The sequence below is a fragment of the Squalius cephalus genome (genome assembly GCF_949319135.1).
Source record: "Squalius cephalus genome assembly, chromosome: 24".
NCBI classification, from domain to species: domain Eukaryota; kingdom Metazoa; phylum Chordata; class Actinopteri; order Cypriniformes; family Leuciscidae; genus Squalius; species Squalius cephalus.
This window is the reverse complement of record NC_137145.1, coordinates 10,225,599-10,241,886: the sequence shown is the minus strand read 5'-3', so window position 1 is coordinate 10,241,886 and position 16,288 is coordinate 10,225,599. Positions and strand designations below refer to the sequence as shown.

At 35.6% G+C, this 16,288-nt stretch overlaps 2 protein-coding genes across 2 annotated transcripts in view; one reads left to right on the top strand and one right to left on the bottom strand.

The window, feature by feature from the left end:
- Positions 1 to 2,935, top strand: part of LOC307152708 (uncharacterized protein) — a 16,461-nt gene extending 13,526 nt beyond the window's left edge. Inside the window, exons 31-33 of the mRNA XM_079861558.1 lie at positions 1,167 to 1,268; positions 1,360 to 1,497; positions 1,820 to 2,935. Coding sequence (XP_079717684.1) covers positions 1,167 to 1,268; positions 1,360 to 1,497; positions 1,820 to 1,929 — 350 coding nt within the window. The 3' untranslated portion in view covers positions 1,930 to 2,935. The remainder of the gene's footprint in view (positions 1 to 1,166; positions 1,269 to 1,359; positions 1,498 to 1,819) is intronic.
- On the bottom strand, positions 2,601 to 16,288 carry gabrr3a (gamma-aminobutyric acid type A receptor subunit rho3a). The gene is made up of 10 exons (XM_079861560.1): positions 16,223 to 16,288; positions 15,352 to 15,517; positions 14,050 to 14,162; positions 10,624 to 10,691; positions 9,884 to 10,107; positions 8,441 to 8,523; positions 6,702 to 6,839; positions 5,272 to 5,424; positions 4,460 to 4,653; positions 2,601 to 3,448 (listed from the first exon to the last, which is right to left on the bottom strand). Exons 2-10 carry the CDS (start codon positions 15,492 to 15,494, stop codon positions 3,146 to 3,148), a joined length of 1,419 nt encoding a protein of 472 aa, XP_079717686.1. The 5' UTR covers positions 15,495 to 15,517; positions 16,223 to 16,288; the 3' UTR covers positions 2,601 to 3,145.

The window sequence follows — 16,288 nt, the reverse complement described above, 5'->3', positions numbered from 1 at the left end:
AATATAAATCAAGATTTTACAGATTGTATTTTTATGTAATTGAATACAGTTTTAATTCATTAATTCAATTCACTTTTAAGCTTTAGTGCAGTGGCTTTAAAGCAACATATCTGTGGGTCATACCACACTACCGTTCAAATGTTTGGGATTTTTTTAATGTTTCTGATGCTCTCATGCTCTTATCAATAGAAAATTCAATAAGAGCTCAAATTAATATAACTGTTTTCTATTTTAATATAGTTGATGGCAAAGCTACATTCCCAGCAGGCATTACTTCAGTCACATGATCCTTCAGAAATCATTCTAATATGCTGATTTTGTGCTTAAAGGGATAGTTCACCCAAAAATGAAAACATCCTCATGTCGTTTCAAACCTGTAAGGCTTTCTTTCATCTTTGAAGCACAAAAGAATATATTTTAATGAAATCTGAGAGCTTTCTGTCCTCCATTGACAGTCCACGCAACTACCCCTTTTACGCTTCATAAAGTTCATGAAGAGATTGTAAAACTAATCCATATGATTCAAAATTTCTGAAGAGACTCGATCGTTTTATCTGATGAGCAAATTGAATTTAGGCTTTTATTCACATATAAGCATTCATCAACTCACACATCAGGTTAAGCAGGTTCGGTTGAGCTTCTGTTTATGTTCGCTGATCAATATTTATATGTGAATAAAAGCGTCAAAGCGTGGTAGTTGCGTAGCTGTCAACGTAGGGACAGAAATCTCACAGATTTCATTAAAATAGTGTTTAGATGATTAGTAATTGATGAGTAATTTTTTCATTTTTAGGTGAGGTAACCTTTTGAGTAACATTTAAAACATGTTTAATGTTAATAATGTATAACGTTGATCAATTTCCTTGCTGAATAAAAGTATTAAATTCTTTTAAAACAAATCTTAATGACCCCAAACTTTTGAACGGTAGTGTATCAGTCAATCAGTCAGTCAGTCAGTCATCTTAATCCAGACTAGTGAACAGTAATCATTTTTAACACTGTCCACTTTATCAGGGTTGTTGTCTTCAGTTGCTACTTTAATCAGATAACACAACTCACAGTGTCAAAGTTTCTTGGAATCCATCATATTATCAGGTGACATGTCAGGGTTTATTTTTAGCATTCTGATGGTATGTTGACACTAGAATGCACCCTTCCCTTCATAGGATTATTCATCTTCATATTCCATTGTGCAATGAAAGAGAATGTCAGACGACAATGGAGGACATACCTGTGTTGTGGCAGACTGAGATTGTCAGAAAACTCAGGTACGAGGCCTTTGTTAGTTCATGTCTGACTTACTGTTATGTGACGTACGGTATTTCTCTAATTGCCACCCTTTTCTCTTTTACGCAACAGAATGGAGTCGCACGGCAACTCAGAAGATAAACAAAGTCTCTAAGGAAAAGACTTCATTCCACTCATCGAATTCGAACAATTCTAGATTATCTTTCCTGAACCATGACAGTTTGGCATCTGATGTGCCTATGGGCATCGGTGAGTATTACCTGCTAGACGGGCTGTGTTAATAATCTTTCTGCATACGTTTATTACCTGAAATTCCTATTTGAAACAGCAGGTGATGCTATAGCACAACTTCTTCCTGTTTTAGTCTTTCTGTTTTCAGCTTGATTTAATTTTTTGAATAGAGCCTAATATTAACTATGTCAACCATATATCATACATTTAAACGTTTAGTTCAGTAGTTAATCTAAATATTGAGATATTTGAATAATCAATATACATTAGCCAAATTAGATTGAATAGGTTTTTATTGTGAAAGAAGTGCAAAATTGTAGCTTTTTGCCTGTAATTGCAGGCAACCCGATGGACGACAGGATAATCACTGCAGCAGAAGATCCCGTCTCAGGTTCTGACGTGGTATTGAATGAGATCAATGACCAGTACCGGGGTCAAAGGTCATACTGAATAAGCTGACCACATGCGTGTCTAATGGTCTAACGAGAAACTGTATTTCAATTATGTTTACTTAAAGTATTGCGTGTTGTATATACAACATAAACGATATTTATAACTTCAAATTAAGCACTTTAATCAATGCAATTATTTAATGAAGCTACTACCACAACATAAAACCTTTTAATCCAACAAAAAACATATCCGTCGATCTAGGGTAAGTAGTTAGAATTGGCTAATTGCCTATGAAATTTAAAAAAGCCCTTATATTGTTATGGTTCAATTACATTATTTTATGTTTGAGTCTGCAATTTTCAATTCATGTACCGGTATGTTGTCATCTGTATTTTAATTTTTGTATTTTCATAGCTTTTCAAAATTCATTTTACACTTGTGAGTATAACAAAAGATATACTAGTTGTGGAGTGCCTCAGCATATTAGAATGATTTCTGCTTTACCGTCGCATAAATAAATGACATTTTAAAATATATGATAAAATTGTAATTTAATAAAATGACTGTTTTTACTGTATTTTTGACCAAATAATGCAGCCTTGGTGAGCATAAGAGACGTTTTTCATAAAAAAAAAAAACATACCATCCCCAAATGTTTGAGCGGTAGTGTAAATGTTATGGGTTACTGTGATTGGTCTCTTTACTCATCACTTCCTATTCAAGTGGGCGGTTCTACCAGAAAAACATGGCCCAAATTTTATACTGAGTCAAAAGTCTTACTATACAAGACCAGAACTAGAAGGGGGGTTACTTGATTTATTTTATTCACATGTTCATATAATTATTAAGCAAATAAAGCAGGTTGTCTTGGTTTCCACATTGAGAAAGAGACCCGAGTTGAGTAGATAAAGCTGGGATGGTGGATGGATCTCATAAGAAAAGTTATAAGCAGCCATTTGTACAGTATATCCTTAAATGAGGTGAACATGCTCATTGTGTTTTAGAGTTCATTTATGGCAAAAGACATTGCTTCAAATGCTATAAGGAATAAAAAAAAATGTTTAAAAGATCTGTTTAAAGAGAGTTTTTACACATGAACCATATCTAATGTCCATATGGATCTTTCTCCGGTTGCATTTTATCAACACTGTCCACTTTGTCAGGTCACTTGTGCTTAGTGTAATCGTTTGTCCATTTGTCTTGTGCAATAACAGTACTGTAGCGTATCCTGGACTTATTACAGCAACTGATCAGACAAACCCCAGCTACATAATCAAGAGTAGATGCACCAGTAGATGATGTTGAAGAGAAGATATGCCACTGGAAAGATGATTCTGGAGTACGAGTCAATCATGTAGCTGTTGCTCATTATGAATCGGATGTTTTTGCCCACTGAACGTTTCCTCCAGAGTCTAGTGCCTTCGGTGGGTGGCGGGTCAGTAGAAGAGGCCCTGGGCGGGATGGTCCGCGTGGTGCTGGGTGTGGTGGGGAGTTCGGGGAAAGGCGATACATCTATGTCATCGTGAAAGCAGCCATCGTAGGCCATAGCCTGGGATGCGTTGTAAGTAACTGGAAGCTTTGGTAGGAAGCAAAAGAAAGAGAAATGCAAAAGAGGGAATATCTGTTATGGAGTACAAAATAATAATGATAAAAAAAAAAATATTTATATTAAAATTGTACATTAAAGTTAACTAATGCCATTTGTAATCCATTTGATTTGAGTTGTTACTATTGTAAAACCAAAATAAATTAATATTGGTTTTCCTTCAACCATTGCAAGAAGCTTTAAAAATCTCTTTATCGTTTTAATTTGAATAAAATTGAAAATAAAAATAAATATTTATATTCCATTATTTATGAATAATAATAATATTAATAATATTATATTTTGCCAGAAACTATAATCACTTGACAGAATCTTTACCAAGGTAAAGTTTTGTAAGTCCAATTAAGTTGTTTTAATTTTGTTAATAAAAAAATAAATAAATGTATTTATATTCTATTTATTATTAATAATTATTATTACATAGTATTTATATTATAATGTATCATTTATACATACTATATATATATATATATATATATATAAATATTATATAGTATATCCTTTAATTTTCATAATACAATTAAAAATATTATAAATGCATTTATTTATCTTCAAGATTTTTTTATTGATTTTAAAATCTGTTACTTTAGTTAATAAAATAAAATTCCAATTAAGATGTTTTATTAATACAATTATAAATATTTAAATATTATATTATAAATGAATACTTGTATTATTATTATAGTATTTTGCCAGAAAATTACCAAGGTAAAGTTTGTTACATTTTTTTAATTTGTTGATAAAATTATAAATACAAAAATAAAAGTATTTATAATTTATTACTTATAAATGATGATTATTATAATATTTTGACAGAAACTATGGTTACGATGGTAAACTTTTATCATCGCAATGAATTTGTGTTGCCTTAAAATTACCATAGGGGGCGACGTATAACTTAAAAGAGAATATTCAGTCTTGGTCGCAGTTAGCAGAGCAAATACTCCCATATATAACCTCTGATCAGTGTGTGACCCTGACCTTTCCTTTCTGAAGTTTTTTCATCTCTTCCACCGTAGTGAAGTAGTTCACGGCAGCGTATTCGATGACCGACAGGAAAACAAAGAGGAAACTGGCCCAAAGGTAGATGTCCACCGCCTTCACATAAGACACCTGAGGCATTGATGCCGAGACTCCCGTTATTATAGTAGTCATGGTCAACACGGTTGTGATTCCTAGGAGATCAGAAGAAAGAGAAAGAGGGTAACAGCCATGCCACGTTAAGAGAAAGTTCAAAAGTTCAACGAGCAAAGAATGTTTCCATTTATTACATTTCACACAAGAGCCCCCAGATTATGGATGTCAAACTGTGAGTAAAAGGAAATGAAAGTGTGAGAAATGCATGACATTCACTGTCTGTCTCACACATTGTAGGTTGCAGCAATTGTTCTTCTTAAGAAAACACACACAGTGTGGGGAATTCTTCCATCCTGTTCAAAAACCACAGTATTGTGACTCTCTGTGGGCATGTGCTATGATGTCAGTGACTTGTGTGAAAAGGGCAGCTTCCTGGCTGGGTGTCTGACGCCTGCTGGCCTGAGTATCAAGGTATTTTTGAGGTAATTTAATTCTGTTCTCTCTAAACCGGTTTGTGCTTGTTACAACCAGAGAGGACACAGTAAACTGCACACAGCTCATTACAAATCCACCTAGGGCGATTTGACAGAAACTGCCTGTCACAGGCTTTATGTTGAAATCCGACCAGTTCAACAGATCAAATAAACAGAATACAGTTTTTTAAACGTAATCACCATGGTTGCTAATGGATAGGATTCTAAAATGACGAGGTTTACCCAGAGAGACACGAGCCGGCACAGCTCTCCTGTCGATCCAGAAGGAGACCCAGGAGAGCATGACCATTAGCATTGTGGGAAAGTACGTCTGCAGCATGAAGAAAAATATGTGTCTCCTGAGGATGAAGTTTATGTACAGCCTGTTATACCAGCCTGATAGAAACAGAGAGTACAGGACATTTACAACACATACTGAGAACAAGAAAGAAAGAGATTAAACCTACACTCTTAGTTTCACAGCGTTGGGGTGTCCATACTCGGTCCTGGACGGCCACTGTCCTGAAGAGTTTTAAAAAGTGACCCTCCAGGAGCAGGATTGGACACCCCTGCCATAGAAGAACCATAGAAGAATGTTTGGTTCCCCAAAGAACCTGTGCCCTTAAAATAACCATTTTTTTCTTAGCATGAAGAACATTTTAATAATCAAAACTATAAAGAACCTTTTGTGCAATAGAAAGATTCCATGGATGTTTAAGGTTCTTTATGGAACCATCGATGCAATAAAGAAATATTACAATATTAAACCTTATTACAGAAAAAGAAAAAAGAAAGGGATCATGCTTTTGAAATATTTAATAGAATAATGAACTTGGTGACATAATTTCATACATGTTAGATGATTTAGTTCAAATAACTTTCTAAATATTAATAAATAAATGTTGGGTTGGCACAATAAGAAATATCATGGATTATATTTTTATATATACATACACTACTATTCAAAAGTTTGGGGACAATATTTAAATATTTATGAAGTAAGTATTTTATGCTCATCAAGGCTGCATTTATTTGATCAAAAATATAGTAAAAACACTAATATTGTGAAATAGTATTACAATGTTCTATTTTAAAATGTATTTAAACTGTAATTTATTCCTATGATGGCAAAGCTGAATTTTCAGCATCATTACTCCAGTCTTCAGTGTCACATGATCATTCAGAAATCATTCTAATATAATGATTTGCTGCTCAGGAAACATTTCCCATAATTATCATCAATGTCTCAAATTATAAAAGTCTCACTATTGAACAATGTAATGCACCCTTGCTGATTAAAAATCTACATTTCTTTAAAACAACAACAACAACCTTACCCACCCTAAACTTTTGCACAGTAGTGTATAGTATTTGTTAACTCTGGCACACCAAAACTGAAATTAATGTGTTCTATTAAACATTATATCACAAAGTTAGTAACAATTTTTTGCATGCCTATAATGGAATATCTAAGATGTGGGGAAACGGGTTGAGATACCTGAGAATAACCCAAGAAATCAAAGGCAAAAGAAGGAAGAACTCTGCATATATCCAATCGTTTCAGCCAGTAATGCTGGGATATCTCATTCTCCGGACTCTATGTTGGTTCGCTGTGATAAGCCACATGGTACTACGGTAATAAAAGCATGCAGGAGGAAGTGAAGCAGACATACCGGTGCTGCTGTAGAAGGCTAGCCCGTAGGAAGGGTGGAATTCTTCAATAAAAAACTGCGAGAGTGCAATCTCGTCAGTCCTTAATGAATCGTTCCCATTCTTCCAATAGAGCATGAGGTCGTTCTCATTGTACGCATCTTCAAGAGAGCAAAGAAACGTGTGAAGGGAAGTAGGGATATGAGACAGCAAACTCTCTTTGAAGATACATGAGCGGCACCCCTCAGAGGAGAAAACACAGAGCATCTAAAGCTATCTCCGTCATCTCTCCTCTGAAGCTGAGGCCCATGTAAATCTATGTGTTATGTGTGAAAGAGACAGAGATACTGTATGCAACTTTAAACCAGTTCATCTATGCAATTATTTGACATCTGCAACAATGAATCAGATTAAATATGACTGTTGGCTGTTGTTAGCGAGTAAATAAAGAAGGGTAATATGATAAACCACTTGCAATCCAGAAACTTCTATAGAGTGCAACAGTGCCCGCCCACTTTTTCAGTGGCGTTGGTTCTAGAAGTATTTTTTTCCATTCATTTCTCCCTTTGGGGTTTCAAAAAAAGTCTTCGTTAAAGCGTTACCAAGCCAACCAGCTACGAGGTAAATCATAAAATTACAAACTTTGATTTGAAGCAAAAAAGTATTTGAAAATCGGACAAAAATACAAAGGTGCAAGACTGTGTACATCACGCTTTAAGTGAGGGAAAGAACTAAGCACTGCGAACAGCATAATCAAATTAAAAACGATGGAGAAATGTAAAATATGCATGTAAAAATTGATTATCTATACAGTATTAAACAATATATTTTAAGTTTAATGCAAAATATGCATATATATTGGAATATTTAAATATTTTGAGTGTAGGGATACCAATTCTATTACTTCATGTGAGTGGGCGTGGCTTGCTTGTTTCGACTCTCTATGATTGGTGGAATTTTCTGTAAAGCATTTTCCGGCTGACGGCTTCAACAGAAGCAAAAGCTACCGATTAACAACTTCGCTGCTCACAGTAAGGCTGTCTTTTAAGGTTTATACAGTGTCCCTATACAGAAAATGAATGGAGTTTTTACCTCTGGAACCCGACTGTTGCACTGTATTGAAGAAGTTTTTCACCCAAAAATAAAGATTATGTCATCATAATCATGTTTTTCCAAACACGTAGGATGTTCTTTTGTCCATTTCACTCATAAGGAAAAGTTTTCAGGAATATTTATGCTGCTCTTTTGACATATAATGAAAGAAAGTAGTGACCAAGTAGCTGTCAAGCTACAAAAATGTTTTTGAAACAAGTTTCTTGTGTTTAAGGCTGCGTTTGTATGGTCAAAAACACACTAAAACAGTAATATTGAGAAAAATAATTACAATTAAAAATAATAAAATGTAATTTATTCCTGTGATGGCAAAGCTGCATTTTTCTCCAGTCTCCAGTGTCACATGATCCTTCAGAAATCATTCTAATAGGCTGACTTGGTGCTTAAGAAACATTTCTTATTATCAGTGTTGAAAACAGATGCGCTGCTTAATATTTTTGTGGAAACTGATCATTTTTGGAATGAAATGATGACAGAATCTTTCGTTTTTGGGTGAACTGTCTCTTTAACAAGCATTCCATTTATGATATATTTACAGGTATACTGAGAGCGAAGTGCTTTGACTAACTATTTCCTTGTACTTTGTTGACAGTACTTACTGTTCGGTGTACATGCACACATGCGTTCAAACACAGACAGTCATACTCACAACTCTCCAGCTCTAGAGAGCAGTTCTGTGTGTCTAGAGGAAACCTGCTGAAGTCCATAGAGCAGAGAGCCGTCACTGTGATCCTGCAATTCACAATTCAGTGCAGCCTTAACAAATCACTTACAAAGAGACTGAAAATGTCCCTTAAAATGGAGACATGTGATATTGTGCTTAGCAAAACATCAAATTATAGAAACAATTGAGATGAATTGAAGTGAAAACTGATCCAGCATGCTCATGAATTGGTTCAGGCACACCTGACCATTTACACAAGCCTACACTTGCTGGTACTTCTTGGAAAAAAATGATTGTACAACTATTCAGAAGTATTTAAAAGAAAACTACACCTTATTTGTCAGGTAAAGTAAACAAATGGAATTTGGTTGCACACAAATCAACCTGTGTGACTTTATCCTGTGGAACAAGAAAGTATATTGTGATCAGTGTTGATATGCTAACTAAATATTTTTTTGTTATTGAAATAAAGCTGAAATTAAATCAAATATGAATATTAGATGAAAAACTTGACTAAATACTGAAATAAGTGCTAAAATTACTAACTGAAAACAAACAAACAAACAGAAAAACGAACAAAAATGTCAAAAGCACAAAAAACATTTAACTAAAATTAAAATGATAACTGAAAGTATCAAACTAAAAGCTAATCAAAATAAGAACTATAATAGTATATAAAGAATAATAAAATAACATTGACATTTCAATTACATTCCTATTTTTTCATTCAATAACAGTTCATAGACGGCAATAAAAAAAAGGCCATATTCCAAATCTTCTGAAGTCATAATTCAGCTTTGTTTAATGAATCGACAATTTTTTTTTATTTCTATTCGCTATAAAAACTGCAACATTCTTCCAAATAATTCTGTTCTCACAAAACAAAAGTGCAGTCCAATGCATGAACCAATTCAGATTCACGGGAATGAACCGGTTCAAAAGAACAGTCATGAATCAGAATGATCTGAATCTTGAGTTCAACTCACTGAACAAATCATCCAGTCAACTGTGTGAGCTGACTCAACTGGTTCACTGAAAAAAAATCATTTTTTAATGAATCATATCTTGAGTTCTCACGGGGAAGGGGAAGATTATGACTGAGTAATTACTGAGATCTCAGTATATTTCTTACACAAAGCTCTTGTATGACTTCAGAAGACTTTGTTTTTCTCCTTTTTAAAGCTGAAGATACTATGAACTGTTGTAGTACAGAAAAGAATTCTTCAAAATATGTGTTCACCAGAAAAAATAAAGTCTTGCAGGTTTGGAATGACATGAGGGTCATTTAATGATAACAGATTTCCCATATTTGAATAAACTATCTTCAGCACTAAACTTCAAAGTTTACTGTCCTTTCCTGTGAACTCTTTCTACTTTCACAGTTCTTGTAAAAACATCTGGTTTCAGGAAAGTGGCTTCATGTGTTACCTGACGCTGTAAAGAATGTTTCCATCTGGATAGACTCTGAGCATGATGTTTTCCATGGTGGTGTCATGAATGAAAGAACGCTTGGAGTGAACAAAAAAGACGTCTGGCACCCAGATCTTTTTCACCAGCCGGGCATCAAAAGTTCGGCTTTTGTTATTGCTGGAGGGGAAGGCCAGTCTGTCGTCCTGCCAGTAATGTCTAAGGTACAAGGTCATGGTAAAGTCCTATGCCCACAAAAGACATGAAAAAGTGATTGTGTCAGTCTACGTAAGCCACTCCTTTATACTTTGAATGCCACTGTGTATATATGATTATGCCTGTTGGCTGTTGCCAAACAAATGCAAGAAGTGCTGCACGGGGTGTAACTTCAGTATCTCGGTGCTCTTTGGCTGTAGGGATGGTTTCACTCATAAGAGATAACTATCCAAGGCACTCGAGTAGAAAAATATAAAAAGCCTTTATTCTTTCATGGCTTAGATTTTAAAAACAGGTGTTGACTTGAGTACATCAGGATATGTACCCCAAACGAACATGTCTATGGATTTAGCATGCTATCCTGGAGGTCTTTGTTGCGTGCGTGATGGTTTTGACATTTGCCCTCTGCCTCAGTTGTGAATCCAATCTGTTTAAATTGTCGAGGATTTAAGCTTGATGTATGACTAGCAATAGGAGTTGAGGGTGTGCAGAGCCCACCAACAGTTTAAAGGTTAAAAGTCATTTATAAAAGAGCAGACACATACCATATTGACCTCTGAAATGCTGTCAATGCTCTCCACCTGCACATCGATGCCCACTGGAATAGCAGAACCTAGGCAGAGTGTCAAAAACGGTCAGAATTGAAGAAAGATCACACAGAATAAAAACAAAAACTGATCTCTTTAATATCTCAATTGCGTCAACTGTCTGGTTACCAACATTCTTCAAAATATCTTGTTTTGTGTTCAACAGAAGAAACTCAGACATGTTTGGAACAACATGAGGGTGGGTAAAATGATGACAGATAAGTTTCATTTTTGGGTGAACTGTCCCTTTAGAATCAAATTCTTCATAGTCCATCTTAGATCACCACCTACTTACATCAATGGAGGCAATGAGTAAATCAAATGAGTAAATATTTGTGAGAGAACGACTATGCAATTTGCATTCTCATAGCAGAGAGTCATGGCAAACTTGTGTTTAACTATCATAGTTGCATCTATCTGAATTAAGCATTCTTGTGTCAGCTGCTTTTCTTCAGAACATAAACACATCAATCTCTCAACTCTTCATAGAGATCCAACACATCTGCACCACGTTAAACAAACACTTGGAGAGAGCCCAGTTGCATTCTCTCTGAGTCATAGAACAAAAGTATCCATCACTGAATCATCTCTGCAAAAACATCTGAAAATCAGATTTTACCACAGACCTTATTTTATTCATTAATCAAAAAGTGCTATGAGAAATCCCAGAGTGTTTATAGCTTGTAAATGCTCATTCTCTTTCAGATTACAAACTAAACAGGTCAAATAGTAAAAAATCTATATAATAACATTTCATTGACTGACTTTCAGAAATGATATATAAAGTGTCAGTTGTGTCAAATGTTAAAATGGTCGTCTCATGACTGTCATCAACCAAATACAATCTGAAAAGCGATGTTAAGCTTCCTACAAACAGAGACTTAACTCAGCGCACATGACTCTGTGTGATTATCAACCTCTCGCTGTTTTCAGAGAACCACCAGCACGACTGATGTTCCCTAATCTGGACTAAAATAAAGCTCCATCTCAGTGTTCATATGTAAGGATTAGCACACAAAATAACAAAAAAGTATCATGGTACTACCCATTTTCTGGACATATACCACGGTATTCTTTGAAGTACCTTGGAGTGCCATGTAAACACCATTGTAAATCATTCAGTACCATGCTAAACAGTATATTACATAGATTTTTTTTTTTTTTATCAACATCAAGATTCTAAATTGAAATTAATATATTTGTACACTCTTAAAAAATGGTTCCATTAAGAACCTTTAACATCCATGGAACCTTTCCAGGTTTTTACAGTGGAAAAAGGTTCTTTAGATTATGATTATTAAAATGTTCTTTACACTAAAAAAAAAAAAAAAAAGGTTCTTTGGGGAACCAAAAATGGTTCCTCTATGGCATCACAGTGAAACCCTGTTTTGGAACCTTTATTTTTAAGAGAATATAAAGTAAAGTGTATTTTAGGTGTTTTAACCAGTAATTACTGTATATATCCTTATATGAAGAGTTCAGATGCAAAAGCCTCTAAGTGCCATCTGAAATTTTCTTCTAGAATGATCATTTTTATAAAGCTTGTATATTTAAGTTAAGTAATTTCACTTTAATGACAATTAATAGGTAATTTGCATTGCCATTTAAGTGAAATTATTGAACTTAAATATACAAGCTTGATAAAAATGATCATTCTAGAAGAAAATTTCAGATGGCACTTAGAGGCTTCATATGTAAAGCTTTTGCATGATATAAGATCACATGATCATTATAATGTTTCAATACTTATCAAATAAATTTCCAGAACATCACCTAAATGGACCCAAAATCACATATCGTACTATGGAGCACCAAGGGACATGGTGGTGGAAAAATTTGGGAAGGGAGAATTTTTTCCCCAAAATCTTTTGAGTTCTCTCGCAAAACCTGTTGTGAGCTCAGACAAACACTTCCTGTTTAATATCCCGCTGGCAGTGTTTCAGACAGCTCCTTACCTTAACAATGGAGCGGTTCATAGAGTTTGAACTTGGACTCAAATATAAAGAAATGCAGTCAGCGCTTAGTTCAAGGAGTTCAGTAAAGTTGACAATATATTCACAGATTTGAACTTCCCGGATCAATAACTCATGAGCTAAACGTTAAAACACAAATGACACCTATTTCCAAACAAAGTAACGTCGACACAAGCTACAACCCAATTTTCTTTAAAAGAGCCTTTTAATATAAATTGGTCTCTATGAGCAGGAGGCTGAGAGACAAGTCCGATTTCAAGCTCTATGAACCGCTCCATTGTTAAGGTACGGAGCTGTCTGACTGCAACACTGCCAGTGGGACATTAAACAGGATGTGTTTGCAGAGCTCACAACAGGATTTGCGAGAGAACACAAAAGTTTTGCGAGAGAATGCAAATTTTCCTCCCATCCCATCCCATCCCAAATCTTTTCCACCACCATGTCCACCACCATAGAACAGATGATTATTTGATTGGAAAAACAGCATGCCACTCTATGTTCTTTTTCTAAAAACAGTAACCTTTGGCTAGCCTGTAAAATTTAGCTACATTCTCAGGCATTCTCAGAGACCGACTGGAATAATAATCCAGATTACTGTGCATAAAACAAATCTGTCCTCAGTGTATTGTCTGCTGGGCACTACTACCAATCTGGGTCAGAGTGTTTTTTTTTTCTGATTTGGACATACTGCATATGACATTCTAACCTATTTTTGACAATCTCAGCGCCAGAATCACATTGTGGTCATTTGCCCCACTGTGACTTTTAAAGCTCTTGATCTTGAGTTCAGCCAGTGTAACAGAGGCAGAACACAGTACTTAACCCCATTCTGATGAACATGTACAGCAGCAAGTATGGATGATATCTCTATCGGCATAGCATGTTTTATAGACAGTAAGCAGCTTAAAATGCATGTGAGAATGAGATATGTTCAGAGAATAGTGTTAAATGTAATTCTATTTTACAAAAATGATCTATAACCAAAACAAAAACAACAAGATTTTCAACAAACATCTATGGTCATTTCCTGCTGCTTACATAAATGGCTTTCATAGTGTGGAGTATGTGATTTCCATCAGAAAAACACATCACGATTCCCATCAGCAGATTTTTGGTTAATCACATCATTGGTTTCTTTTTTTCCCTCTCACTCTCTCCCGAAATTGCCCCATCTGTGGTGCATCTCTGTGCTGTATTAGAGCAGCTGTTGTATGTTACGCCGCCATTTATTTGTGCCAACTGTGCTGAATAAGATTACATTCCCAAAATCATTCAAATAAACGATAAAGACCAAGATAACACATAATGCTCAGTAAAGCAACAAGTATGTATTTTAAGAAACCATCAATACCAGCTTTGCAAAGCCAAAAGTAATACATAAGAGCCTTTTGAAAGGACAGAATTCCCTCACCTCCAAAACCAGGCCTCATGGCGAAATCGTGATCCTCGATTCGCAAAAGCTGCTCGGATTTAATCAGCAAAGATTTGGTGCTGTCAGACTTCTTCATTTTTAAGTCTATTCGTCTGTTTGAAAGAAGACAAAATGGGGAAGGTTTATTTTTATGATGTAACAGACATAAGCAAAAACAAACCTGTACACACAAGTTCTTGGTTACATTCTGAGTAAATAATCAGCACTGACTAAAACAAGAGAAATTCATTTCACTTCAGTATGGAACAAGATCACAGATGATTTTATGCACTAAGACAGATATATCTCTCATGATATATGACTAATACTTTTGAATGTATTTAATTTCTAATCACAAGACAGCAATACAAAAGTTTCCCACAACAACTTTGACTTAATATGCCTCTTATTAAAATAACCTGGGTTATTTCCAGGTGACATTTCTGTCTCCATGACTTACTAGTACTAATATAATAACAGTCACATATTTGATAGATTTAGTGTGACATAGAGTGACATAATAGAAAATTGTTCCATTTAACAATATTTGTTATGTTTTTGTTATGTTATGTTATGTTATATTATATTCACACTTACATTGGCATTACCAAGCTCAATAGTTCAACCTCAATATACCATATAAAAATGTAACATAGAAATGTAACACTTTACGGATAAGGTTTGGGGTTAACAATACATGGTGTACTCTGGTGTATTACTGGTACTGTAACCACATATTCAGGATTTTATGAATAATGTATTTAATAATAAATGTACATAAATACTATCTATCTATCTATCTATCCATCCATCCATCCATCCATCCATCCATCCATCCATCCATCCATCCATCCATCCATCCATCCATCCATCCATCCATCCATCTTTCTGCCACAAATGGCACTGTTACCTGAGAATGACCTACCCCCGGATCAGTACTAAAGACTAAATTACTACCCAGTGCTGTTTTTGTTTTTATCTCACATAGCCAGCTCAACCATGAGCTCTAATTACAGAGTTCCTTTATCCACAATTAATTATACCCTCAAACACACACACAATCCAACAACCCCAAATTGCAGGTCATAACAGCGCTTCAAATAAACCCGTACACATCAATCCACAGGGACGAGACCACAATAAATAAGACCAAGAGTGTAAACAGACTGACACGGGTATTTAAATGAAACAGAATAGAGCTGATTGATAATATACAAAGTGAAGTTCAATCTACAACAGCATTCTGCAAACGCATTTAGGAGCTGAAGAAATGAGCGTAAGGAGCTAGAAAAGTATCCTCACCCTCCGTGTTTGTGCCGTGTGTTTTCACCCAGGTAGACGTCCTTGTGCCTGCGCTGGTTTTGCGTGTTGCTTCCTTTGAGCAGGGCGACGGGCCACAGCCAGGCCAGGCACATCAGCCTCAGTGTCGTGAGAGCAAAGTCCATGGCCGAGGCCTGAGGTCCAGGATCTGATGTGAGGAGAAACAGAGAGATGGTGTGGGATCAGTCTAACTCTCTGGAGTTCCTTACCCAGCATCCTTTCCATCTGGAAGTGTCGCCCATTCCGACACGGTAACGACCCTTAGATCCACACTGTGCAGCACATGTTACATGGTGCCATGTGAAATCCTCTGAGCTCCACTTTTGTGCATGCGTGTTTGTGTATATGCCTGGCGGTCTTGTTTCCAACCCTGCCTAAAAGCCTGTCTGCTTTTCTGACATGGTGCTCTCCATCCATCCCCCTCCCGCTGATTATAACCAAATATCAATTTATTTCTATAATGACAAAGGAATGACGTTAATTCCTCCCTAATCTTCTTACACGCAGCTGCTGAAATCTTTCAGTAACCTACAAACTCCATGGGGAAGGGGAGGTGCATCACAAGCAGAGTTAACTGTACCATCAGGTCGGTTAAAAAAGCAACAAGCCCTCTTTGTTGAGAATAGTACCCAAGAATTTCTGACGGAAAAATCTACAAATTACTAGTCTTCTCATGTCCGTCAACATAAACCTAACATTGTTAGTAGTCTTATGCGTGTTTACAGAGTGTTTTACAAATCACTCGCATTTTGAGTAACCTCTAGCTGTTGATGAAGCATAAAGTGTCGGTATGTGTTTTTTCTGTAATTGCATGTGTCTCTGGCTGTCATGCTGCTATGATGTGCAGACTCACCATCAGGCTAATCTGTGAGAAGCATCTTAACTCGCTTCATAGAGGATTACAGTCATGGAGAAGATC

Excerpts from the sequence above, each read along its gene's own strand:
- gabrr3a (XM_079861560.1), bottom strand. The coding sequence starts at position 15,494 with ATGGACTTTGCTCTCACGACACTGAGGCTGATGTGCCTGGCCTGGCTG. Across the intron at positions 10,108-10,623 it reads GCATTTCAGAGGTCAATATG|GACTTTACCATGACCTTGTA; the intron begins GTATGTGTCTGC and ends TTGTGGGCATAG. Across the intron at positions 5,425-6,701 it reads AGCCTTCTACAGCAGCACCG|GCTGGTATAACAGGCTGTAC; the intron begins GTATGTCTGCTT and ends TGTTTCTATCAG.